Source organism: Astatotilapia calliptera, chromosome 3 (genome assembly GCF_964374335.1).
Source record: "Astatotilapia calliptera chromosome 3, fAstCal68.1, whole genome shotgun sequence".
In the NCBI taxonomy this organism is placed as follows: Eukaryota; Metazoa; Chordata; class Actinopteri; order Cichliformes; family Cichlidae; genus Astatotilapia; species Astatotilapia calliptera.
Window position 1 is genome coordinate 45,516,185 of NC_137424.1, and position 25,098 is coordinate 45,541,282.

Below are 25,098 nucleotides of genomic sequence, written 5' to 3' on the forward strand. Positions count from 1 at the left end.
CAATAAGGACTGATTTGCACAAAATGATGCACATTCAACAACAGTAAATACAGAAAAAACTACAACAAACTCACAAGAGGAATGACAGTAAACACATCAGCTGATGGGCTGCATCAGCTCTGATCAAATAATTAAGAGGGTTACCCACAGCTTTAAAAGACACTTTCACTTCAATATCCTGCTGTAATGATTGTAAACACATTATTTTTAAACATCAAATTTTCTTTATTATTTAGTCGCATGAAGCTCAGGTAAAAGGTACCAAAACAAACTTTGATTAAACTCCCTGTTGAGGCTTCAGGGACACCGAGGAGTCAAATACTGCCGTTTTAGAGTCAACTCATCGCACATGGACTCCTGTAAAGGACTTTTTTTCCCAACAGAAATGCTATGAAAGGCAGAATTTTAACATAAAACATGATCTTTTCCTAAACCTGCAGTGCAAAATAGGACATGGGACATGAAACAGTATGTCCTGGATTACGCACGACCCCTAAAAGCTCTTTTAACGTGACTTTAAATTAAGTCACTAGGAACGCAACGGCATCATTTTAGAGGATGTGAACCCCCAAAAATTAAAAAAAAAAAAAAAAAAAAAATCTTTCCTCAAATGAATTTTCTGTCCCGTTTTCTGTCTTTTGACTCATGAAAAACTGCAGTTTCTGCCCCCAAACGCTGTCACAACCCAATCCAGTGGAAATGAATAACCTTTCCCATCAAAGTATGCTCAGTAGATCGCAAGATTGTTGCTAGAAATACAGTACTGTCACATTTAAAGCACACGATTATAGTGAAACTTTGACGACTTGGTATCGGACATGAACAGTTGAGGTAATACATTTATCAACATTTAGTGTCACGGATACAATCAACCAATGCCCATTAACCTTTCACCTTCACATCACTCCATTCTTTTCCTTCATCTCCAGTCTCCGCCCTTCATACAGGTAGTGTTTTACTTCTAAATGAGACCCTCTTTACCAGAAATAAAGTGTAAACAAACAAACAAAGAAATAAATCAGTGCACTATACACACAGAATCAAATACCAAATAATTTAAATCTGTATTTACATAAAAAAGGCATAAAGTGAGGTTGAAATGGTTAGTGCTAATGATGCTTGTATCCTCTTGTTACACCTCTGCTCTATCTTTCAGGTAGTACCGTTTTTACCATCTGCAATATGCTTCAGGTGGATGGTTAGTGTCTGTGTCTACTTCATGCTACTGGTGAAACTGGACTGGACCTGGATTATAATTAGCCCACCTAAGGTTGAGTTTCTGCACATAAGAGATCTGGACTGAAGGAACCGACCTGTCATAACGCACGATGCTCTGCTACGGTGCTGTGAGTGGAAAAACCCCCAAAAACCCCCCAGAAAAAACACGAGGCGTTCAGGTGCAGACGTTCCACGAACTAGTAAGCAGCATGCTCGTAAATGTGTATCTAAATATTCTCTTTTCTGATCGATGGCAGCGTTTTATACAGCGAAGCAGCGGCGTCTCAGAGGACGACCTCGAGTGTGGAGCTAATGCTTTCCCTCCTCCCCAGTGTTCTTTAAAAAAATATGCTGCAGGCGCAAAGTGTTTGATCTGGCGTTGAGCTTTAAGTGTGTAGTTGGACCAAACCGAGCTGCAAACAGCCTCTCCTCCTCGGGCCGCTTCTGCCTCCCGTCTCCGGTCTAGCCGAGCAGGGAGCTGCGTCTGGATAGGTCTACGTTGCTGGCGCTTAGCCCCCTGCTGTCTGAGAGTCCAGAGTTGACATCCTGCAGGCAGATCAGGTCGTGTTAGTATTTGGGTTAGGAAACGCTGTGCATATTCTGTCAGGTAACAGACAATCACCTGGACTCGATATTTAATTCGAAAGATAGAATTTCCTGAGTGAAATTGCAGCTGTGAGGAATAAAGTACCTGTGTGGTTTCCTCGGTGCTCTTATTGAGGAAGTTAAGGGAGCTGGCTCTCTTCATTCTGTACAGAAACACACGATTACCAGTGAACTCAAACCACAAACTTCAGTAATGAGTTAAAGACAGAAAGTGTTTTTACAAAACTGAGTGATTTGAGTAATATTTAGGAATGGACAAGGCAGACCACCCATCATGGTTCCCGAGCAATTAAGGCTTCATCGTGGATCTTATTTACAAGGTCACGCAACCTTCATGCTCAATTGTAAATGTTATACTCAACTATATACCCACTGGACCCTTTATTAGGTACGCCTTTATAGTACCAGGTTGGACCCCGTTTCTCTTTCAGAGCTGCCTCAATTCAACAACGTGCTGGAAACATGACTCATTACTTCTTCATGTTGACACAACAGCATCACACAGTTGATGCAGATTTCCTGCTTGCACATTCATTATGAGAATCATCCTTGTGCTTCAACGTCCTGTGTGTTCAACGATGTTCATCTTTGTTTCAGTTTCGTATGTTTCAGTTTTGAACAGTGTTATAATTGGTCTGAATTTTTTGAAGATGTACTTTTAGCTTTGGGAACTGAAGTGCGAATGTAATTTGGACTGGCGAGAAGAAAAACTGAAGTAACCATAACTATAACCTGACTGCACAGCTGCAGTAGTCTTACCCTGGGTTGCGGGGTTCTTGAGGACCGCTGCCCTGCAGCTTCTTCACCAGCATTTCGCTGCTCCTTCTCAGAGCATCACGAATCTTACCGAAGGAGCCGCTGCGGCGCAGAGACCCGTTACCATCCTGAGGGCGAGATGTGCAACAGTAAAACTTTAGAAAAACACCTCCTTTAAGGCACGCTAGAACAGACTCACAGACAAGGATTTCCACAGTACTTTATGAAATTATTCACACTGTGGTTTACGCTGTAGTCACATCCAGTCAATGTGAACACATACTGCTACTTTATTAGCTTCCAAACTTATGTTACCCCGTTCCACTCAGCCGAGTCGTCGCCCTCGTTCTCCCCTCTCTGTCCACCAGGTCCGTTCGTTCCCTCCCTGCTGTGTCGTCTGTCGCTCCCAGAGCCTCCGTCCTTCAGCAGCTCCACCACCTTACTCTGGTTAATGGCATCAATACCCTGAGAGAGGAAAATAAAGACAAGGGTGATGCAAGGGCCTGAAAAAAAACCCTTTTATACAACAGCAGACGCAGCATGTGTTCTTTACTATGTGCAAACATTAGTACGACTGATCTTTAAATCACTTTGGCACACAGTTTATGAGCCAATAAATCGTAGCTGGAATGCCTGTTGAACAAATCCGCTCGCTTAACTGAAAAATCCCTGAAAAGAGCCCAGATGACTAATCTAAAGGCGGTAATTCAAACGGCCGTCGTCGAGAGGGTTCCTGTTGCACCTGTTTGCGTGACTTGCTGGCGCACTCCTCCAGTGTTTCTGCGGCCTCCAGTTTGCCCTGGCGACGGTACAAAGCTCCCAAGCTTTTGAGGGTTGTGTTCACTGTTGGGCTGTTGAGAAAGAAAGAAATCCAGCTTTTTTTTTCTTTAGATCTTTTAAAAGTAACCTAATCCATCAATCAGGGTTAAACAATCAAGCGTTAGACCTTTCCCAAACTGAACCACAAAGCAAACACTCTCTGCTGCTTTGAGAAGTTTACTGTTACACAGTCTGCAAAGTATCTGCTCCTCAAACAAAAGGGATGGAAATGTGCCGTTTCTACTATAAAACTAGAAGAATGACGAACCACAGACTGATAAAGTCAGTGGTTTAACTTCTAGTCTTTTGAGGCAAACATAGATTTGTAATGAGCTTTGTTTCCCTTCCTTTTTGGTGATGATAGTTTCCCTGTTCTGTTCCTCTGTGTTACCATTTTTCATCTTTTTAAAAAGACAAAAAGGCCATCAGATCAGAGTAGCCTCCCTTGGTAGACATTCACAGTTAGGTCACATACATGATCAGACAGTTTAGACTTTGACCTGTTTCCAGTGGATCTAAATGTCTGATTTACCTGTCCACCTTGCAGGCCTTGTACCAGCTCCCATACTCTACATATGGGCCTGAGTCCTTGCGTTTGCCCTGAAAGAAAGAGTGACACAGATTAATATTAAACGAGTCAGAAAGCAGGAGGAGACAAGTACAAAATGCTGGTCCGATAGGCAGCAAGTTAAAACAACAAAAAAACCTTGTCCTTATACCCACTGTATGTGTTGCCTGCCTACCTTGCTCTCTTCTCTTTCCTCAGCGTGCATCCAGATTGGTTTATTATCATCTGCAACAGGCAGAAATATCACATAATTACTTTTTTTATACAAGAACATCATGTGTGGGCCACCAAACCCACACTGAAGAGGACTTAAGATGCTTTTTATTGTTCTGCACTGTTAAAATCATAAAAATAACCCAATAACTATGAATGACACTTCAGTCTGCTGGATATCCTCTAATATGGTCTGTAATTTGGTCATTTCAGGCACATTTTCCATGGCTGCCCTTCAAAAGCAGTTGCAGTCAAATAAAAAAACGTTGGGTTAAAAGGGAAATAATAGTTATGATTAAGGAGGAACTGTCTAGAGTCCTGAAATACAGCATGGAGTTGGATTTGAGTTTAAAAAGTATTTTAATTGTCCTGAAAAATGACCAAAATCCTGAAATTACCCATTTTTAGTTTGAGGTAATGCCTCTCTGTCTATGTAAACACATTTGATTTCATGTAAACAAGCAGCTGTCACTCACCAAACCCAGCTAAAGCCCGCTCTCGTGCTGAGCATGTGAGCACATAAGGGTTTGATAGACTTAGCTGGATAGGCGGGAGGAAACCATCAGCATTAAGCTGCTTTGCGAGCTTCAGTGTAATCCTCTGACTTGCTGAGAACTCAGAGCGATGCGGCCGTCAGGGTGTGACCAAACCACAGCCTGAATCTAAAAAAACAAGGCTAACAGGAAGACTTCTGATGTAAATTGAGCCTGACTCACAGCCTGCTCCTCTCTGCCCAGTCCTGGCAATTTGAGTAACTCTGTGACCAGCAGGATCTAATACAGTCACTTCAGTGTGACTCAGCTGTTTGCCTGTTGGCTCTACTTACTGTTGACAGAGCCAAACTCCTTCTCGTGCGCCCTGGTCAAAATCTCTTTGTACAGAGCTTCAGCGTCTGCAAATTTCCCCTGCTTCAGGTAGCATGTGGCCTAAAGAGAAACAGGAAGCACCGACAATCCTGATCAGATCAATAAAATATCTTAGAAATAGGTGAAATAGTCACAGGGGAAAAAAACTATAAAGGTAGTGAAACAGTGAAGAGGCAGAAGGGTGTTCAAATGATAGACTGTATATAAAAGATGGGCATAGCCAACATTAGATTTTAACTGGTCCCAGTGAGAAGCCCCAAGGTGAACGCTTAGCTGTTGTCCTTTTGACTGACACAGGACGCTCATAAGACAGCAGCTTGTCAATCAAACATAAATCAATATTTTCTTTATCCTCCTTTTTGGCTCTGAAGGGAAAATATAAAAAAATTACTGAATGCGACACGATGTTCAGACTTTAATCCCGTGACTGAGACCAGAAGCTCATCAGGGCAGCGTTTACTACCGTCTTAAATCACGTGAACAGCAGGGGAGTTTTCCCAAAGACCTTTACAGAACCAGACACATTTTTACAACCAGAGGAGTCGCCCCCTGCTGGCCATTTTACACCCTGACGCTACATCTATCTTTACAGTCTGTAGTGCAAATTAAGTTCCCACCAGGTTATTTTTGGTTTTGGCCACATTGGGGTCATCAGCTCCGAGCTTGGATTCGTAGATCTCCAGGGCTCGTCCGTAGTAGTACTCCACCTCGTCGTACTTGCCCTGGTTCTGACACAGTAGGGCCAGGTTGTTCAGCTGCTTAGCCACGTCTGGATGGTACTTCCCCAGCACCTGGTTACAACAGTGAGACAACCACACATTTGCAAAACAAACTACAATCACGTGACCACATGGAGACTGTCTGGGTAACTTGTCTGCTTATGTACCCTTTATATCAAAAGGTGATTCAGTTGCTAAAACACAAATATGAACAAAACTGCAATTGTACCTTCTCTCTGATCTCCAGTGCTCTCTTGCAGAGAGGCTCAGCCTCCTTGTATTTGCCCCTCTTGCCATATAATACAGCGAGATTGTTGAGGGTTGCAGCCACAGCTGGGTGGTCCTTCCCCAGTGTCTTCTCCCTGATGGCTAAAGCGTCATTCAGAAGATGAGCGGCTTCTTTGTATTTGTTCTGGTCCCTGGAGCACAAAACACAAAGCACAGACCCATGGCGCTGTGTTCAGAGGCTTTATTTTACAACAATGAATAGTTTATGAAAAGCGTCCACACTCTCAAGCCCCCACCTGTACACCAGAGCCAGGATGTTGAGCATAGTGGCGACGTCTGGATGGTCATGCCCAGATGTCTTCTCCAGGTCCTCCAGGGCTTGCTTGCACAGCGGCACAGCCACCTCGTACCTCCCCTGAGAGGCGTACTGGATCACCAGGTTGTGCAGCGTCCTGAGGCGCGCCGGGATCTCGTAGCCTCCCTGCTGGGCTGCCACCTCTCCACTGGGCTGGGCTGTGACACGAAGCACAGCATGGTCGAGAATAAGCAAAACTACCTACTAGAAGTTTTTAAAGCGTTACATGAAGTTCTCAAATGAATTATTTGTTCAGTACTCCATCAGTTTTCAAAAATAGTAACTAAGTTACTGTCAGATCCAAGCAGAACATATGGTGGATAAAAAACATGAAGTCAGATCTGCTGTAGTGATCAGCACTCCAGCAGGAAATGGAGGAAGCTTCTGTAACAAGATTTTCTTTTCCTTTATATAATTTGATGATAGTCATGTTCTCCAAAAAGTAGATAAAGCCTTTTAAAAGCTATGTGTTGTACTCTCTACCCTCTCTCCTGCTTGTTATGCTCTTGCTGCTGCTGAACGCTAACTAGCCATTCAGACTATGGCTGAATGTATATTTCACTGTAAGAGCGAATGAAGGTTCAGCACGTAGCGTGTGGTTAATTTGCAGGAAAGCTAAAGACGCTGCATACACTGACACAACTGATTTATCTTTGTATGTGCTGTGTTGAAGAGCTGCTAAAAAACCTATAGCACAGAAGTTTGAACTATTTAAATGACTTGCAGTTCAGACTTCAGGGCTACAGGTGCTATATTATTAAGATAAAAAATAAAGCAATGATTAAAAACTGTAAAACTAAAATAAAATGTCTGCCCACTCTTAACTCACATGTGTATGCATGCCAGATGTTTCCTTGAAGTAGCTGCAGCATGAGTAGATCAGACAAGGCGGCTTGTGGTCGGTCATCATTACATGTGCATAGGTGAACGCTGCACAGTGACTGAACACCCAGTGAGCTACCAGTTATCTCTTCCTGTGGTGTACCACATTCGGCACTCTCTCTGTTAAACTGGGCCGTGGACAGCCTGTACTGTGAACCGATGATTAACCTCATCAAATCGTTATATCATAATTCATTCAAACTGTCTTGGTCACATGGGAGCCAAAAACAAACAATCCCTACGTAACATGTGCGCCTCTCAGAATCATTCTTGTATTAAATGACAGATTTCAGCTTTATGTGAGGCTTTGACTGGCTTGAGCACAAATTCATCAGTAAAATCCCAATGTACTCATCTTAAAATGAGTCATCCCATTAAGGCCTCTCTGCTGATGTCATACCTGGTCCCTGGTCATCATCATTAGGGAATAAGTCATCCAGGTTATCCTTTGAAGCGTCTCCGCCTGTGCTGCCGCCCGAGCTCTGGTTCTTCTCCTCGGAGGGCGACACGTCGTCGTCGAACTTCTTGATCTGGTTCATGAACTCCAGGTGCTTCTTCTCCTCCTCCAGCTGGGCGACGCTCTGCTCGCTGCGCTGCAGCTTGTGCTGCGTTCCAGCCAACTCGTCCCGCAGCCACTGGTTCTCCTGGCAGAGGCGGCGCACCTGAGCGCGCAGCTTCTGCTTCTCCGACTCCACGGCGCTCAGGTGGCTGGACAGGGCGATGATCACCTGGTGTAAAAGGAAATTGTAAAAATCACAAAAATATCTGTTTCTTTGTTTCTTTGTGCACCAACTCTGCCACATGATCAAGAGGTGAACAAACACCTTGGTCCACAGATACACATTAGGAGGTTCTTATCTATATCACATATTAAGATGCTGCCTAGCAACAGGTTAGAACGACCTGCATTCAGCATGTATGCACCAATCACACCTTACAAGGATCGTATAATTTTTGTTTCAAAAGACTTCATTTATATCAACAAAGCTTCTTTCATGCATGATATATCACAAAGCCATCAGGCCGCCTAGTGACGATCCAAGATGTCCTGTTTATTGCCTTTGTAAAAAAAAAAAAAACCCTTATAAAAGCATCCTATTGTATTAGGTTCACAATAGAGTGTGAACTTCAGTGTACAATTCAGTGTAAACGTCAAAAACCTAAGTGTCTGTCTCTCACCTGTGCCTCTCCCAGACCCAGCTCAATGGCTTCCAGACTCTTGCGCAGCAGCCCCGACTTCTCTTGTGCAACAGGTGGCTGGGTGCAGTCCAGCAGAGAGTTTAGGAGCTGGGCGTGCTCGCCACGTAGCGTCTCCAGACCCTGCATGACGGTCTTAGTGTTAAGGACGATCTCATCCTGGCTCAGTCGCTCCAGGGCTTCTTCACGTGGATACACCATGGTGGACATTGCCAGGTTTCACACACACTGTGAGAAAAGGGAAGGAAAACCTACATTTACTTACATTTCTGATTCACATTCTGCCCTGCTTGAAACCCTCAAAACATTAGGTGTTCAGTGTAACCACATCCTGCCACAGAAGGTGGCAAAGAAACAGAAACGAGCGATGATTAATTTGCGGCGTGAGGACATAATGACACAAAAGATGAGACAAATAGTGGAGTAATATTATGACTCAAACCCAGCGCTGCCGACAGTTCCTCTATCCACCTGCTCATGAATGAGAAATACCACACCGGAAACACTGAAGGACATGATGTGGCGCAAACAAAAGTAATGAGGAGAACAAAATGAGAAACACTGACAACGCGAATGAAGGGACTGTTCCTGAGATTCATTTCCTGTTTGGCATCATCCTGTAAATGATGGAGTTAAAAGAGATGGATGAAAAACAAAAACCACGCAGCACAAGCGTGTCTTGTTATGAACAGAAGGCACGCTGTATAAAAGCTTCCCGACATCAGACAGAAAGAGAAAGGTTGTCTGTGAGATTGTATACTGGACGGATAATTAAAGTAAATTTAGCCTGAAACAAACACAGACCAGCAAATCCAATTAACAGGAGAAGTGATCAGTGAACAAAGCTAACCTTGTGAGGGCGGGGCAACGATTATCACAGCGGCGTCGGATTTAGAGCCAGACGGACATCTGGATGAAATGTTATTTTAAACTAAGACAAATGTCCCAACATCTGTAGCAGCATAACTGAGCAGTCGTAGGTTAGAAATTGGATTCATACATTGTATACAAATAAGTAAAAGACTCTTAAAAAGCCAGCAAATGGATCAAATTATAGCCTCAGAGAATATTAGACTTTAAACTTGAGTTTCCTTCTCCAATTACATCTTTATCTCTAAAAAAAGATTACTTTTTAGTGTAACTTTGCTACTTTAACCTCAGAAAAATTCTGTTATTTAAGTTGGAATTTTTCTGCCCTTCATAAATTTACATCTTTAATACAAAAAAACATTGGAGCATATTTTTTCTTTGTATGTATGCCAGATAATAAACTAACCAATTTACTCTTAGAACATCCATCTTTTCTTTTTCTTCACATATTCACAGCTCTAACCTTTAGAAAAGTGTATTTTTACAGTAATTTTTATGTTTTTTCCTAATACATTTATGTATTTTTACCTTTTTTTTTTAAATCTCAGAATATCAAACTTCTTTCCTGTAATTCTCAATCATACATTTACAACTTTAACTGATCTCTCACAACCTAAAGGCAGATCTTTAAATTGACTTCCTGATCTTCTGGGAGTACTCACAGTAAATGTAGTGCTATATGGTCTTTAAATCATTAGTCATGATTAGTCATGTCCATGATGAGCCTGGCAGATACACGTGTGCACTGTGAATCCTTCCAGCCAGGAAAAGAGAAACATTCATGCTGCGTATTAATATTTAGATAACATTTACAAAGTCCAATATCCAAACCGTGGGCCACTTCTGGCACAGTAAACGGCGACTTTCCGCCTTGAGCATGCGCACTGTCTCCATATTGACCAGATGTAAGTGAAAGGGTTGCAGCCGCAGCAGGAGGAGAAAGAGGTCGTCAGAGGAGCCAAATGTGCAACATCGTGACTTTCTCTCTCTCCCAGCTTTGATGGAGGAGGCGCACCTGTTCTCTCCTGCTCCCTCCCTTCCTCCCTTCCTCTCTCACCCATCCTCCTCTCCCACCCCCTCCCATCTTGCCTCATACACTTGACTGCAATGCACCAATATTCACGCTTCCTTTCAAGTCCACCGCTTCACAAATGCAGAAGAACAGAGCTAACTGTGCGGGCGGACAAACGAGCGGCAGCAGGAAATGATCGCGATCGCACACCCCTCACGTTTGAATTAAACCCTTCAGAGCCATGAATAAAGGCAGGAGCCGGTGGATGGCCGAGGCCTAATGCCGGGGAGGAAGTCAGCAGATCAGTGAAGGTGACCGACAGCAGAGAGCACTGCTCAAAAAGCATAAAGCTACAACAGACGATGAACATAAGGCCAAATAAATGCCTGTCCATCGCTGAAAACGTGTTGATGTGTCTGGTCCCGACATGCAGCCTGTTTGTAAACAGTGCAGGCCCGATCCTCCAAGGTGTTACACAACACAGAGATGCGTATCATTATTATATCATTATCATCATCAGCACACGCAGGGCTGCATTATTTACAATATGCACACATAATCCCGCAACAAACACCACGTAAAGAGCGATGCTTCATTTCTAGCGACAGATTTATCGACCTGGCCGTCCCACTGCTACAAATATACCGACAAACTGCCCTCATGCAACATAAACTACAATCTATTCTGACCGTTTAAGTGCACCGTAGTGCAAGTATTATTATTGTTTATCCTCAGTTTTACCTTCATCGAAGATAAACGCAGCAATTACAGAGCCTCGAACAAAGCGGCAGCACAATGTTGTGATGCTCCGGACAGACCCGCGTCAAGTTTACCAAAACGAACAAGCGTCCGGTGCCGGTTTTTCAAAATAAAACTCCATTTACAGTTAGACAAGTGGCAATGGGAAGATAACGGCATCCAAGGACGAAACGGAGAGTGCTCTCTCAACGCTGAGCAACTTGTACTAATACACGAAAACACGGTCCGCTTGTTTTTCTAAAATTCACTTCACAAAGCAGCCATTAAATTAAAATTAGCTTTACTTTGAAGACTGCTGGGTGACGAGAGCTGCCGCTAGCACACCTGCTTTGTTGAATTAACACGCCTGCAGTTATTTGTAGATAAACCGAAATAGCTCGCGCACGCTACTGAGTTTACTTTAATGCGATTACGGCAACAAGTTTAACTGAGCTAAAAGCCACCTTGGCTAGCTGCTGTTTACGTTTTTCTTCACTTTAACTTACCCAGCTGTCACTTGACAGTAGATGACGGGGTGGACACAGCTAATATTTAGCTGTGTTTTTAACTTTAACCTCGGTGTTCACAGAATAAACGACTGAACCTTTATTCGGCATAAAACTGATTATTTTGTGGATGTGCTTCAAAATTTGACAGAGAAAACGAAATGGCTGAGTTCCCAGAGACCCCAACCAAAGATTGAAAAAGCACTAAGATGATTCACGTTCGACATTTTTCAGTCAAGGCGGGGAATACATCTTGCGCATGCGTATAGTCGAGTTGTCGCTCTCGCAACATCCGAGCGTCTGAATTTTTCAGTTTCCCTCAAGACTCAATATAATAACCTAAATTGACATGGTGTAAATTATTATGCTATTTGCATGGTATTGTTTAGTAACATTAAGGTAAAATAGGAAAACGTAATTGCTCATACCCTTGGTTTTTAAGTGTGCTTTATAAAGTTTATTATTATTATTTATTGTAAAACGTTCACTCGGCGACATCTTTATATAGATGATTAGTTACGATAAAAGATTGTTTTAAAAAAAATAAAAGCAACAACAATACAAACACTTGATATGAATAATGAATTTTTAAAACTCGTAGACTATTTACAAAACAGAAGTTTGGATATAATTCTCTTGGTTTGCTAAAGCTCTTTGTCCGATGATGTCACCAGCATCCTCCATCCACAGGACCCGCTGCCTTGTTTCATAAGTATCATGTGCTAAGCTTAATTTATACTTTTTACACTTTATGCATTCATCAGAAATCTGATTTTACTCTCCAACTTTAACATGGCTTTATTTGTTTATCTCCAACAAAGACTATAATTAGTAAAGTTCCCATTATTTCTGCAATTTTACGTCATTGAGCAGCACATATTAAGTGATATTTACCCAGACAGGCTACAGTGTCTGCATCAGTTTGTTCCACTTCAGAAATAAGCTGTATGGAGCTGTAGTACAAGCACACATCTGTAGTCCAGTAAGAGGAGACAGGGCTACAAATCAAGAATATCTTTATTTAAAAAAAACAATGAAACAATGAAACACTTCCACTTCTCATCCCACATCTGTTTGATTGACAAACGTAATCATGAAAAAAGCGGTACTACAAAACATGTCAAATTAAAAAAAACAAAAGCAAAAAAATAAAGAATACAATATAACAAGTACTATTCTGATATGTACAAGCATCATTGTTTCTTATAGTATTGTTATAGGCAAAAGGCAAAAAAGCTGAAGACTGCTGCTGAAGAAATGATGGTATGTGCAAAATACTCTTCACAAGTCCACAAGCTCAGGGCGCTCTGTTCTGAGCAGAACCTCGGTCGGGTAGAAATCTACTGCTTTCACAGGTAACTCACATTTTCATGAAGACAGGTGGCAAAATTAAATTAAATTAAAACATGTGAGGGGGTAACGGCATGCTCTCAGAAAGGTGAGCTTGTGGAGGCTTGGTGAAGAAGAAGACTCTCTCATCACCAGAAGGATGGCAGAGAGAGAAAGACACTGCTGACCACTGACAGATTACTGATGGACCGAACAGCTCCTAATCTCTAACCACGACTAGTCAAGGACAGAAGAACCATCGTCACAAACACATTGACACAGGTACAGAGGTACAGGTATTAAAAAAAAAAAAAAAGAAAAAGAAATACACAGCAACACTTTCAGGACTTACACACACAGAACAACCAGCTTGTTCAGAGAGACGGCAGGAGAACATGTAAATGGGGTGAAATCAGTTTTTGTTAGGTGATAAGGAATGAGACTGTGTTGACAATGCAATAACTTCAAAACAAGGATCACTTTGTTGTTAATGTAGGGTGTTTTCAGGCTATCAGCATCCACCAAAAACCTACATATCTCTGGATAGTCTCACAATTTCTTCACATTTTAGTTTCTGGCAGTGATTTTTAATACCTCTAATGCTCAGTTTCAGTGATCTCCCTCTGAGCGCACAAGTTGAAGAGGCATGACAAGACTACGCTTAATTTCAGGAAATCGCATCATTGCAATAATTTGACTAACAATACTACAAGGCAAAGAGCATTTTGACTCAATTAGAGGTCTCTTCCAACAGCAGATACTCGAGCCCAGCTACAATTTACATTAAAAAGTTGAAGGTTTCGTTCCAAATATTGTACAAATTTCGCAAATTTAAAAATGCCGTACCACACTTCCATACTAAAGTTAGAAAAACCTACTATTTCAACACTACGAGTTCATACATTTAGCAAATAGTTTTGAGGTTGCCATGTAGTGGGGAAAAGAACCACTGCCTCATTGACTGAGTCCTAATATACATTATATGGACAAAAGTATTGAGACACACCTCCTAATGTTTGAATTCAACTGTTTTCAGACCCGTTGCCACAAAAATCATTCATCTAGCCAGACAGTCTGCCTTTACAACATCTGTGAAAGAATGGGCGGGTGCAAAGAGCTCACTGAATTTGAGTGAGGTGCTGTAACAGGGTGCCACCATTGAAGTATTTCCCTCTTTAATATCCCACTGTCAACTGTAAGTACTATTACTAAACAGGAGTAACCATGGCAACTTATCCACGAAGTTCCCGACCACATAAAGTTACAGAGTGGGGTCACCGAGCGATGAGGGATATGGCATAGACATTAACATCAGCACAAAAACTGTGCGCCGGGAGCTTCACAGCATGCATTTCCATGTGTGACATGTAGCTGACTCAGGTCTTTTGTCCATATAGTGCATCTAGTATTTTAATCATTATTTTCACAGTTCTTATTTTGCTGACCTAACGATGCAGAAACTCAACTCTGGCTGACTTTACTGGAAGGAGTTAAAATGTGGAGTGGGAACTGTTTTAGTTTCTAAAGGGGGGGACACAACAGAATATGCTTTTAGCTCAGTTTTGGTCTCCACCAACTCTTATTTGACGCTTAAGTTTCTCCTCTCGGTTTCCAGGAGGATTGATTGATTGATTGATTTAAAAAAAATCCAGATTTAATCTAAAGGATACTTCACAGAAACACAAGCTGGTGTGACCCAAAGGTTGTTTCCTTCAAGCGGTGCAGCAGCTCAGTTCTGGACCTTAGATTCATTTGAATGAAGTAAATAAACTGTAAAGTCTCTGTATATATGGGTTATTTTAAAGTAGTACTAAAAGTTTGTTCTATTTTCTTAGCAAAGGTCTTTGATTTGTTTCAGCAAATGCAGCATTTTACGCTTAAGCCAGTATCTTTTAAAGGAATTAGTAGTGGAATGAAACCTCCTGTTTTTAGTTTGGATCGAGCAACCTCTACGTCAAACCACAGTCCATCATCCAGGAACCCTAAAACCCGACATACTGTATGTAAGGCAGCTCTCTGTCTGTAAGGGCCTTCAGTGGTTGTCATCACGAGGAAAAAGAGGAGCCTCATTTCTAAAAGTCTGTGATCTCTACTGTCTTAACAAAACTAATCAGTCGTTCACACGTAAACTGAAGTCAATACATTCAAATTTTTTGAAATCCCTAAAAAAAAAAGAAAAGAAAAAAAGAAAAGAAAAAATCAATCCGCAGCTAGCTGAGTGTTTGCTCGGCGGTGACCACTCGTTAGCGAAGCGTTGTGTAACAGGAGAGGAAAAACAGAGATGGACATGTGCCGCCGACATCACAACTGTAACACTTTAAACGCCGACACAGGAGAAAAAGAAGCAAAAAAAAAACACTTTGAGATCGACTTTCAAACAAACCAAAAAAAAGTCATTTAAACCAAGAAATTGGCATTAACACTATTTTAAAAAAGCTGTATTAGTAATACTTCACTGGAGAGTGTTACGATGTAGGTGACACAAGGCAGAATCATTAAAAACAACTTATAAATCCACAAACATTCTTAGATTTTAGCTCCAATGGTTCCCTCTGTCATTAAAAGTTCAGTTAACCTTCAAGCTTGTCCAATTTTTACTGTTTAATCAAGAAAAACAAACTGTATTCGCCTTGTGCCAGTCTACAAAGTGAACAAGATGACCACTGCAGCTTTTGCAGCTCTAATCGAATAGTCACTGACATCAACACACACGCACACTTACACACCAGCTGCATGCCCTCTGTCACATGGTAAAAAAACAATTCCTCCTCTCAAGTGATTTTTTTTTTTAAAGTTTCTGATCACATTACATGTATTTCACACCACACACACACAAACACACACTTGTTACCAGTTACTGTACACTCACTAATCACCTCATGACATCCTAGAGAAAGCGTGTAGTGGAGAGGCAAAAACAAACAACAACGAAAAAAGGTCAGTAAGGAGCCGAAAGACAACGAGCACGCTCTGTGAGAGTTTCCACCAGGTCTGCTGTTCCCACTGAAAACAAAGCTGCCAGTCTAGCCAATAAAATGAAGACAGGTTTTTTTTTTCCCAGGTGGGGGGGGGGAGACATCGGCCACAACGTTGTGCTTCACTGCAAGTAACTAACTCCCATTTTTACAGCACGAACACTGAAAGAAAAAACAACAGCTTTTCCCGTTAAGTGCTGTAAGAGTTTCGGATGGTTTAAACATGCATTTTGCTGCTTTCTGTTGCATATGTATTTATTTCTGCTGTTAACGAGAGTTAAACCTTTATTGTTATTTTGTTAAACACCCAAAACGGTCCACGTGTAATCGTACGGTAAGTGCATAGCAAATAAAGATGAAAGAAAATGCACACTACGGTAGCCCCTGCCCTGATGTCTTGGATCTCTTCACAGTAACAAACACTATGCATCACGACACAGCTTTGCAGGGAAGGGTTGGACATTTCTCACTACTGCACTTTTTTTTAAAGGACACTTGACATTTACAGGTTGTTGTTTTTTTCTCTTTTTTTTTGGTTTTTTTTAAGAGGAAATATTTGCCATTAGACATCCAAATCACCTACAGAGGAAATATATATATATATAGATATAGTATGGAAGCCCTTGAAATTAAAAAATAAACCAACAGGATTTGTTGAAGGGCATTTTTTTTTCTGCTAACATAGGGTGAGGGGGGGGGGGAATCCATTAAACGCCAGCTTTGTTATTTGGCTGCACGTTCTTAGTGACTTGTGCACACGCTGAGGCGCTGTTGCACTAGTTTGGAGTTTGTTTGCGGCACATGGTTGGTGTATCTGTTAGTTTAGAGCATGCACGTGAGGATCGGGGGTCTTCTGAGGGGGGCGGGGGCAGTCTTTGAAACCGGTGAGTGGTTGCATGCTGCTGCATTCCATAGAACGGAAACATAAAAGGCAGTTAGCTAATAATCTTGTGCTGTAGTCCCCTTGTAAACACACACACACACACCCACACACACACATACTGTACATTCACGTGTGCATGCATACTCACGGAGCACACCAACACACACAGAAAGGGGGCAATAATAAAGTGACTAGTAACAGCACTGCACCCCAGCGCTGCCCTCCCTCCTCTCCCTAAAGACAAATAAGACAACTGAAGCCAAAATGAGATTAAGGAAAAGGAGAAAGTCCAGCTGCTTTATGTCCTCCCTCAGCTCTGCGGGCGGCTGAGAGGTGGGGTTTGTGTGGAGGGCAGTCGAAAGGTCAGGTCCCGTTAGAGGAGTCGAGGCGCTCGGCCCTACGAGGGAGGCTTGCTGTAGCCGAAAAGTCCGACAGGTAGGTATTTGACGTGAGTGGGCCACTGGGCGGCCAGCTGGAAGAACTTGACGTCGTTCCACTCGACGCAGTCTATGGACACTGGTGGGAGATGGAAACGACGGTGAGGATAAGCTACAATGTGAGCAGGAAAGAAACAAAGCTGCTCGCGATCATCCAGCTCACCTTTCAGGATGGTCTGCTGCTGCTTGGCCGAGCAGATGAGTCGACTGATGCCTTCGATGACCTGGCTCTTGGAATCTACGTCCTTCTCTTTGGGCTTCTTCCCCAAGAAGATGGTAGGAACTGAAGGGAGGAACAAACACCAGAGTCAAAGTGCTGTGTGATGGAGGGAGACGGCGACTGGGTGGCAGTGTGTGAGTCTAGATTTAGACTGGCTTACTTCAATTGCATTTAAATCTCTAGTATCCCACTACAGAGGACACATATATATACCCTGCTTCTCAGAGTATGCGCTCTGAACATGGATCTGAGGGATTCCTTTTAAAGACTTGTCCAAAGGGCTTTGCAGTAACTATTTTAGGGCCTGTCTGCAGGGAACCTGGCTAACTGCAACAAGCCTGCAAGTCAAAAACACTTATTTAGTGATAACAATGTAATATGGCCTCAGTCTGTGCTGAATGCAATACAGGGATCATTGTAAGAAAGAAATCAGTGAAATTAATCAATCGTTATTAATATTACAAATTTTAGTTTCAAGTGAAGCCATAATCATAAAAATGATTTAAAGCATCAGATTTGCAACGCCTCACCTTTTTTGTTCTTCTCCTTGGTGACCACAGTCATGGCCATGGTGCTGACCTGGGCCTGTGGATCGCTGCTGCCCCCGCCTGGTAGCCTGCTGACCTGCAGCGAGCGGAAGGCGCTCTTCAGCGTGTTCTTGCAGCCCGTGTCGCGTCGCTCTCCCTCCCGCCGCTTCTCTGCCAGAGAGGCCAGCCAGTAATCCACCTGCAGGCCGATGGCGTCCACGCCGTGGGACATGCTGGGGCTCCTGTGGACAGACAGCGCGTGCATGAGCGACTTCCTCAGGCCCTTCGTGACAACTATAAAGCATCGTAACTGAACTTTCCTATTATTCTCTGGTCTCTCATATCAAACTTGTGAAGAACTTAATTATTAACATATTTATCTGACATTATTTGTAGTTTTTAGTTTCAGCAGAATACACAGATGCAGTGAGGGGTTCTGCTCTGGTCCAATTATGAGACATACATACATCTAACTTTTCTTTACATCACAAACACATTTGTAAGATAATTTAACAGCTTCACGAGCAGACCGACTTGAATCTGAGAGCTGAATTTCATTCATCATGTTCAACACACTCCCCAAAAAATTTCTGCAGAGGACGAAATGTAAAAGATCAGATCAGTGATCTCTGCAGAGAGGCACTGCAGCAAAAAAAACATCTGATTCAGTGGCTGAAGCATCAAAGAGAGCCTCGATTGGGAAGAGGATCTCAGAGAAACACGAACAACTCGCTGCCTGTTTGCTTAAAGAACAAGCAGACGGCTGATTAAAAGGCATTTATCCCTCTGCCACAGCTCAGTACTGACAGCATCATCAACATGCATGCTGACAGCTGAGACATCAACAGAAAAACATACACAAATGCAGAAAATCAACCTGAATAAAATAAACGGTTCTTTAAATATCTACATCTGAGGACTTGATTTAAAGCACATCAGTATAATTACAAGATCCTGTAAAGAAATATGAATGTTAGAGAACTCTTACCCTTGAACTGTGAGCACGCTCCCCATGGAGGGAGAGGAGGGAGGCGTGGCTGTCTCTTTGATCATCCCGGTGGGAGAGCCGTGGGAGGGTGGTGATGTGGAGGGGACAGCGAGGCTCACTGCTACACCCTCCTCTGCATCTCCTTCATAACCCAAATGGAAATAACGTGAAACCCTAAATCGAATTCTTTTTTAACATCTTTTGACGTTTTCCAAACACTCACCTGTTGGAGACTGACCAGACTCGATCAGACCAACCTTCACCACCTGGAAAACAAGAAGGGATGTCAGCCAAAGATCCTGAAGATGAGCAGCAGCAAAGGTAAAAAGTTCCCACTCAAGAGTAGAATTCTCACCCCAATAAAAGGAATGAACTTCTGGTAGGAGTCTTCATCTCGCCTGGGAAAAGGACAGTGAGCGGTGTTTGTTAAAGAAGACCTAAAAGATCAAAGATCTGGCGCGTGTTCGCTGACATCTGTACTCACGTTCTGTGCTTGCAGGTTAGCATGGCCTCGGCGATGGGCAGCTGGTGTGTTACTGTAGCTCCGCTGATGTATTGGGAAATTCTTCCTGCCACATCCAACTGATCTGCAGGAGAAAATAAAACAATTGGAGAAGTGAATAAACGTGCGAAACGCTGAAGTACGTCCTGAGGGGAGACGGCACGTGTGGTACCTGTCTGCGGCGGCTCTGAGCGACTGAACATGTCTCTCCACGCCCCGTCCAGAAAGGAGGAGCTGTAGCGATTGTCGAGGGCTCCGAGGTGTTTAGCCACAGGATGAGAGCCTGATGAACATAATGAAAGAGCGGGAAGGAGGAAGGATCGAGGAGTTTAATGAGCTAACACGACTGCCTGTTCCTCCTACCAATGTGCCAACAAGCAAGACATACTAACAAGTTACAGCATTTCCCAAAGTCCAATTAGCATGCAGACAAGTGACTGTGTGCACCAGACATCACTTCCTGCAAAGCAGTAAAACTTCGCTGCGGTCTGACTCTGCAGGAGGAGACAAAAGCAGGCTCTCTCACCCAGCGGCACCACCAGGAAGCGCATGTGGTTCAGCCAGTCAGATGTCTTGTTGGCGAGCTGGGTGACAAAGAACTGCAGGATGGCTCCCAGGTAGCTCTGGCTGCCCACCGCCACCACCTTCACTGGTCTGGGCATGGACGAGTTACAGTTGCAGCTACAGGGAAAAAGAAAGAGAGAGAGAGAGAAATACTCATTACTCAAGAAACAAAAAGTTTGATCATTGTCTCAAAACATACTAAGAACATTCCTGTTTTAAGAAACACAACCTAATCTCTATTGGAAAATATCCTAAAAAAATAGATTTCTTATTACAGTGTGTCCTACAGATGTACAGATGTGCCTTGGTGCACATCTGAGATGAAGCACATCAAACTAGTGAGAATTCATTCAGTGCTCAGGAACCCAGACTGTGGGCGTTTTTAAAGGACATAGTACACACAGGTGTATGAAAGCTCTAGTTTTAAGGACGTTTCCTGTGTGGATTGCCCTTCATTTTTTATACTGAATTCCATTTGAAGTGGGAAGTCAGAAATCCAGAGTTCCTACTAATTTTCAGCCAGAACACCCTCTCAAGATACACTATCCCACTCGGAAAGCTGGAGAAGCCAATCTAACTCCAACTTCACAATCCAAGATGGCAGCTCAGAGCGTAAACTGCACTAAGACTGTGGAACTGGTCCTCTGTACTATTACTGATGTGTATTCATGACTTGCTAAATAATCACTGACCAGGCTCTATCCATGAATGTGCTGCAGAGGTGTTTTTAACAGCAGAAATACAGGCACTGCGTTGCACTCCAGGTACTGTTACTGATGGCTAGCAAGCTAAATAAAACCTGTTATTGTGGCTGTACTGTAATGGGTTTGACTTCAGTCCCAGCTCCTGCATTAGAAAAAGAAACATGAAGCCCCTTTTATTCCCAGACTACAATCTAACTCACATTATTTAAGGCAAAATAATCATTTTATATTTCTAACTATTGCTCTGATGACATTTCCTTTATGCTCAGGCAAATTTCATGCCAACAGTGCAAACACAAACCAGAAGAATTCCCACATGTGTGGGAGAGAGTGATAAGCAGAGGGACAAGCCGACGTGATGGATGCAGATATGGGAGACATAAAGTTTTTGTTGCTTTTATAAAGCAAAGTGAGTCACAGGGGCAAAAAAAGGAGGAGGAGAACAGAAGGAGCAAAATATATAAGGGTCAAAGGAAGAACAGAAGTCAGAAAAATAAGGCTCAGAGCAAGAAGAAAGACTAAACAGATGAGTCACTCTGCACACCAATGAGTCTAGCTCGCTCTGTGTGTGTGTGTGTGTGTGTGTGTGTGTGTGTGTGTGTGTGTGTGTGTGTGTGTGTGTGTGTGTGTGTGTGTGTGTGTGTGTTAGATTCGATCAGAAAAACTCACAACTTCTGGATGCGAGTGAGCACGGCAGACAGCACCGCCTGTATTTCAGCTGCTGAGCACGTGCAGACCACCGGGTGTCTCTGTACCTGGAGCTGCTCTGCAACATACTGCAATACATGAAAGAGGAGATGTGCAGTCAAAAAAAAAAAAAAGGAAAGAAATAGGAATAAAAAAGAAAAAGAACGAACCAAATCCACCCAAAGTTATTACGGAAAGCTGCAGGCCTTACCTGCCCCTGCCAGTCTGTGCTGTTGACCAAAATGAGGCTCTCTGGGAGCGCCGAGTCCGACAACAAAATCTGGTTAAGCTGATCGTACACTGCTTTCCTCAGAACCTACACACACACACACACACACACACACACACACAGAGTACATAAATCTCCCCACAGCGACACATTTGCTCTTCAGATGACTCATCACCACATACATAATTCATTTCTGAGCTCCAGGCCGGTCGTACATTATCAGAATTCTGGTGTTTTATTTTTTTTAAAAACGCGTGGGTCATAAGCAGACGGAGAACAAAGGAAGATTTTTTTGTTAATTCCTCTGTGGGAAACAACCACAATACGCAGGTTTATTTTTGTATACATGGTTGAAACGATGATGCTGAAATCCTGGAAAGAGCTAAAGCGAAATGAGATTTTATAACCGTTCAGTGTCGTACCGGCGTGCTGTGTCCCAGCTCCGGGGACCTCTCAGAGTCGGAGCTGTTGGTCCGCTCACTGAGAGGTTTGGACAGCTGTCTCTCCTTCATCGGAGTGCTAATGCGCTTCTGCCTTGGTGTATGGCCTCCATCCAACCTGGTGGGGAAAAAAGTCAAACTCAAGAAATAAGAAGTTCAGGATTTTTCAGCATAGTCGCCTCTGAGGCCTCATTTTTCCTTTCATTTTATAAGCTTTACTTAGAGATCCTGAGTTGCCCTCAGAATTTACCAACCACAGGGTTTGTAAGCATGTTCATTAAAAGAAGGGGTTAATGCCTGAATTTGTAGCAGATCCAGTGTACAGTTATAATGATATAGGATTGTCTTTAGCGTACATTACATTTTTTGTAAACTAAATGCCCTCCTGGCAGACTTGGGGGATCCAATCTGGCACTAACTCTGCTGATCACTTAACCTTTCACCTTTCTGTCCAAACATATATTTATTCTGGCTCTAAAAAACAAGATGGCAGGGGTCATTACTCAAGCTAAAACTGAGCTGATTAGTAAAGAGGCCAACGCACAGATTAAAACAGCTAAACAAATGTACCTGGGACTAAGCCTTGGGTGACTTACCTCGGCGATGCCATCGGCTGTGCTTCACCTTTGCTGCTCTTAATGGGTGTACGGGGTTTTTCTGCCACGGACACCATGATGCACGGGCCGACTTCAGCGAACAGCTCCTGGTCTGTTAGCTCCTACACACAAACAGACACACACAGTCCACAGACAGGCTGTCAGTGTCAAAGAAAGGAGATACTGGCACCCACTTTTTTGTGTTTCTTCTGCTCTCTCAATCTGTCTCGCTTGCAGCACAGATGGCGGCGAATCCGCCTCAGAGTGATACCGACAAAGATCCCAGCACAACATTAACTCTCCCTCTTTGACACACTGACACTCATTTAAAAACACACGAGGAAAGTCGTACCAGCGTGTCGGTCTCAGACGGGATCTCATCCAGGTTGCGGCTTCGGGAAGGTTTCATCTTCTCCAGAAGAGGCTGCTCCCCCTGCTGGGAACAGAAGGGAGAGGCAGTCAGTCTACGGGCTTAATGAGCCTCGAGATTTGGTAAACAAGAAGGAGCAGAGCTCTCGGCTCTCGGCTTCAGGGAGAAAACTCAACAGCAGTTACGCCCAGAAGATGTTGGTTTTCGTCTGCCGTTTTAGGCCAGACGAAGCATTCTACACAAATAATTAGATAGGACCTACTTACTGAAGTGAAAGCAGCTCCTTCATCTTCCAAACACATATTTGAGAAAGTGTCCCAACAGCAGTCAGAACCTAAAAGCTTATTTCATTATGAAGGGAGGAACTGGAGCTGCCTGAAGCACATCCAGTGCCATCCATTCAAACTGAGAGACTAAACACTTTTTATTCAGCAGATGGTCACCGTCAAAGACTTATTGAATTTCTGCTCCATTAAGGAAATGCTAGCGTGAAACATTTTTCAAATTTCACATTTCCACTGCGCTCCCCGCCGTGCTGACTGTCACCGGCTTTAGATTCTGGATATTTAGCACATCAATGCAGAGTCGCATGCTGTTTTTCATGCTACTTGCTTCATTTCATGCTGCATTCTTCACGTACTTTATGGTACTATGTGCTACTTAGTCACACTGTTTTACTACAGCTTTATTGTTTTGCTATCCTGCCACTAGAAGCACTTTGCAATCTTAGGTTAATGCCGTATCGCTCAGCTTCTCGTGTACTTTTACTATGACTTCTTAAGGGCCCAAGAAATAGAAGAAGTTATAGTATTCACAAGAAATCTTGAGCCAACCCTACGTTCTTTATGTTTGGCTAATAAAATGAGGAATGTGCAGCAATTTATTGAAATATGAATGAAGCATATTTAAGGACAGACTGCACAGCGTGCTGAGATATGCCAAGTTTTCAGCAAATTACGTGTTTTAGTTGTAACAATAGTAGTAGAGCCTACAAAGGGATGGCTCAAGACTTGTGCACAGTACCGTATATCCAACACTACTAAATTAAATTGTGTATCAAGTTTTTTTCCCCACAAGGTAACGTCAATGTAGAGAAAATACAAATACTCTTGAGTTTTTGCTGAGACGGACACAGGTCTCACTTTACACCAACGAGGCGAGCGCTGCATTTGGACACAGGTTTGAAAGTGTTCCGGTTGTAAAGTCAGATATCCTTCGTGAAGAGTTCACTGCGCTCTAACAGGTGAGGCGTTTCAGTGAGTTACTCACCGGGCTGAACGTGTCTCTGCCCAAACTGCCTTTGCTGTTCAGGCTGCCGATCTCCGTCTGAGAGCTCGACTGAGACATTCCCTCAAAGAACGGCCTGAGCAAACACACACACACACACACACACACACACACACACACACACACACACACACACACACACACACGTTAACTTTTTATTCAGATACTTACATAACACACATTTATTTTTTAATGATAGACAGAAAGAAAGAGCAGAACAGAAGAAAGTCAAGTAACAGCGGTAAGACTTCTGGGTTCTGGGTCACTCTGAGGCTTTCTGATGTTATTGAAAATAATGACTCAGACTGGGCAGCGATTCTGTGTCGTTTAAGTATGCAAAGAAGAATTTTTGAGCAAAATAATTATTATTCAAAAGTTCTGATCAAAGTTAAAACTGACCCAGTTTTGGCTCATGCCAAGCTTTTAATCTGTGGCTGTAATGAGCAGCTTCGCCCAACAGAGGGGGCTCTGAATTGTTAATGAAAGTCCTCTCTGTGTGCTCGTCAGTGTCTGTGCGGGTGAAGCGGGAGTGTGGGGATGAATATTAATGTCGCGTCTGTGCCAGTGCTCGTACCTCAGCTTAGGTTTGGGCGTGCTCAGGATGCTGTCGGTCTCATCCAGCTCCGGCCCGCTGTCGCTCGGGTTGTACATCTCCAGGCTGTCGTACAGCTCGTCCAGGTCCTCCTCCACCTCCTGGATCTGCTCCCTGGACACGTGCTCCAGGCCAAAACCAACCTGGGAGAGACGCACGGAGGAGCGGGTGACCAACACACACGGTCGCTGTGCAGCTTTCTGTTTATCACCTGA

General features: G+C 43.2%; 2 protein-coding genes across 4 annotated transcripts in view; both read right to left on the reverse strand.

The window, feature by feature from the left end:
• Nucleotides 1–204: 204 nt before the first annotated feature.
• On the reverse strand, nucleotides 205–11,690 carry klc2 (kinesin light chain 2). 2 transcript variants are annotated; one of them, XM_026162383.2, is made up of 14 exons: nucleotides 11,554–11,690; nucleotides 8,410–8,655; nucleotides 7,631–7,958; nucleotides 6,290–6,506; nucleotides 5,995–6,184; nucleotides 5,664–5,837; nucleotides 5,007–5,106; nucleotides 4,143–4,192; nucleotides 3,932–3,999; nucleotides 3,323–3,431; nucleotides 2,896–3,045; nucleotides 2,584–2,708; nucleotides 1,910–1,967; nucleotides 205–1,764 (listed from the first exon to the last, which is right to left on the reverse strand). In XM_026162383.2, exons 2-14 carry the CDS (start codon nucleotides 8,635–8,637, stop codon nucleotides 1,681–1,683), a joined length of 1,881 nt encoding a protein of 626 aa, XP_026018168.1. In that variant the 5' UTR covers nucleotides 8,638–8,655; nucleotides 11,554–11,690; the 3' UTR covers nucleotides 205–1,680. The 2 variants fall into 2 exon arrangements, with proteins under 2 accessions (XP_026018168.1, XP_026018167.1); XM_026162382.2 differs by lacking the exon at nucleotides 11,554–11,690 and adding an exon at nucleotides 11,051–11,179.
• A 5,038-nt stretch (nucleotides 11,691–16,728) lies between these two features.
• Nucleotides 16,729–25,098, reverse strand: part of pacs1b (phosphofurin acidic cluster sorting protein 1b) — a 71,041-nt gene continuing 62,671 nt past the window's right edge. The window contains exons 9-24 of one of the 2 annotated variants that reach the window (XM_026162392.2): nucleotides 24,866–25,026; nucleotides 24,274–24,367; nucleotides 22,987–23,067; nucleotides 22,635–22,756; nucleotides 22,021–22,156; nucleotides 21,581–21,685; nucleotides 21,352–21,458; nucleotides 19,941–20,095; nucleotides 19,587–19,697; nucleotides 19,397–19,499; nucleotides 19,268–19,310; nucleotides 19,136–19,178; nucleotides 18,913–19,054; nucleotides 17,928–18,166; nucleotides 17,341–17,460; nucleotides 16,729–17,256 (exon numbers count right to left, since the gene is read on the reverse strand). In XM_026162392.2, the coding sequence (XP_026018177.1) occupies nucleotides 17,138–17,256; nucleotides 17,341–17,460; nucleotides 17,928–18,166; nucleotides 18,913–19,054; nucleotides 19,136–19,178; nucleotides 19,268–19,310; nucleotides 19,397–19,499; nucleotides 19,587–19,697; nucleotides 19,941–20,095; nucleotides 21,352–21,458; nucleotides 21,581–21,685; nucleotides 22,021–22,156; nucleotides 22,635–22,756; nucleotides 22,987–23,067; nucleotides 24,274–24,367; nucleotides 24,866–25,026 (1,881 nt within the window). In that variant the 3' untranslated portion in view covers nucleotides 16,729–17,137. Of the gene's footprint in view, nucleotides 17,257–17,340; nucleotides 17,461–17,927; nucleotides 18,167–18,912; nucleotides 19,055–19,135; nucleotides 19,179–19,267; nucleotides 19,311–19,396; nucleotides 19,500–19,586; nucleotides 19,698–19,940; nucleotides 20,096–21,351; nucleotides 21,459–21,580; nucleotides 21,686–22,020; nucleotides 22,157–22,634; nucleotides 22,757–22,986; nucleotides 23,071–24,273; nucleotides 24,368–24,865; nucleotides 25,027–25,098 lie in introns of both variants that reach the window. The other variant, XM_026162391.2, reaches the window with a different exon arrangement.

Coding starts and splice junctions, on each gene's coding strand:
- klc2 (XM_026162383.2), bottom strand. CDS start 8,637: ATGTCCACCATGGTGTATCCACGTGAAGAAGCCCTGGAGCGACTGAGC. Junction 6,507..7,630: donor TGATGATGACCAGGGACCAG/GTATGACATCAG, acceptor TTCGTGTCACAG/CCCAGCCCAGTGGAGAGGTG. Junction 3,432..3,931: donor AAGGCCTGCAAGGTGGACAG/GTAAATCAGACA, acceptor CTTTCTCAACAG/CCCAACAGTGAACACAACCC.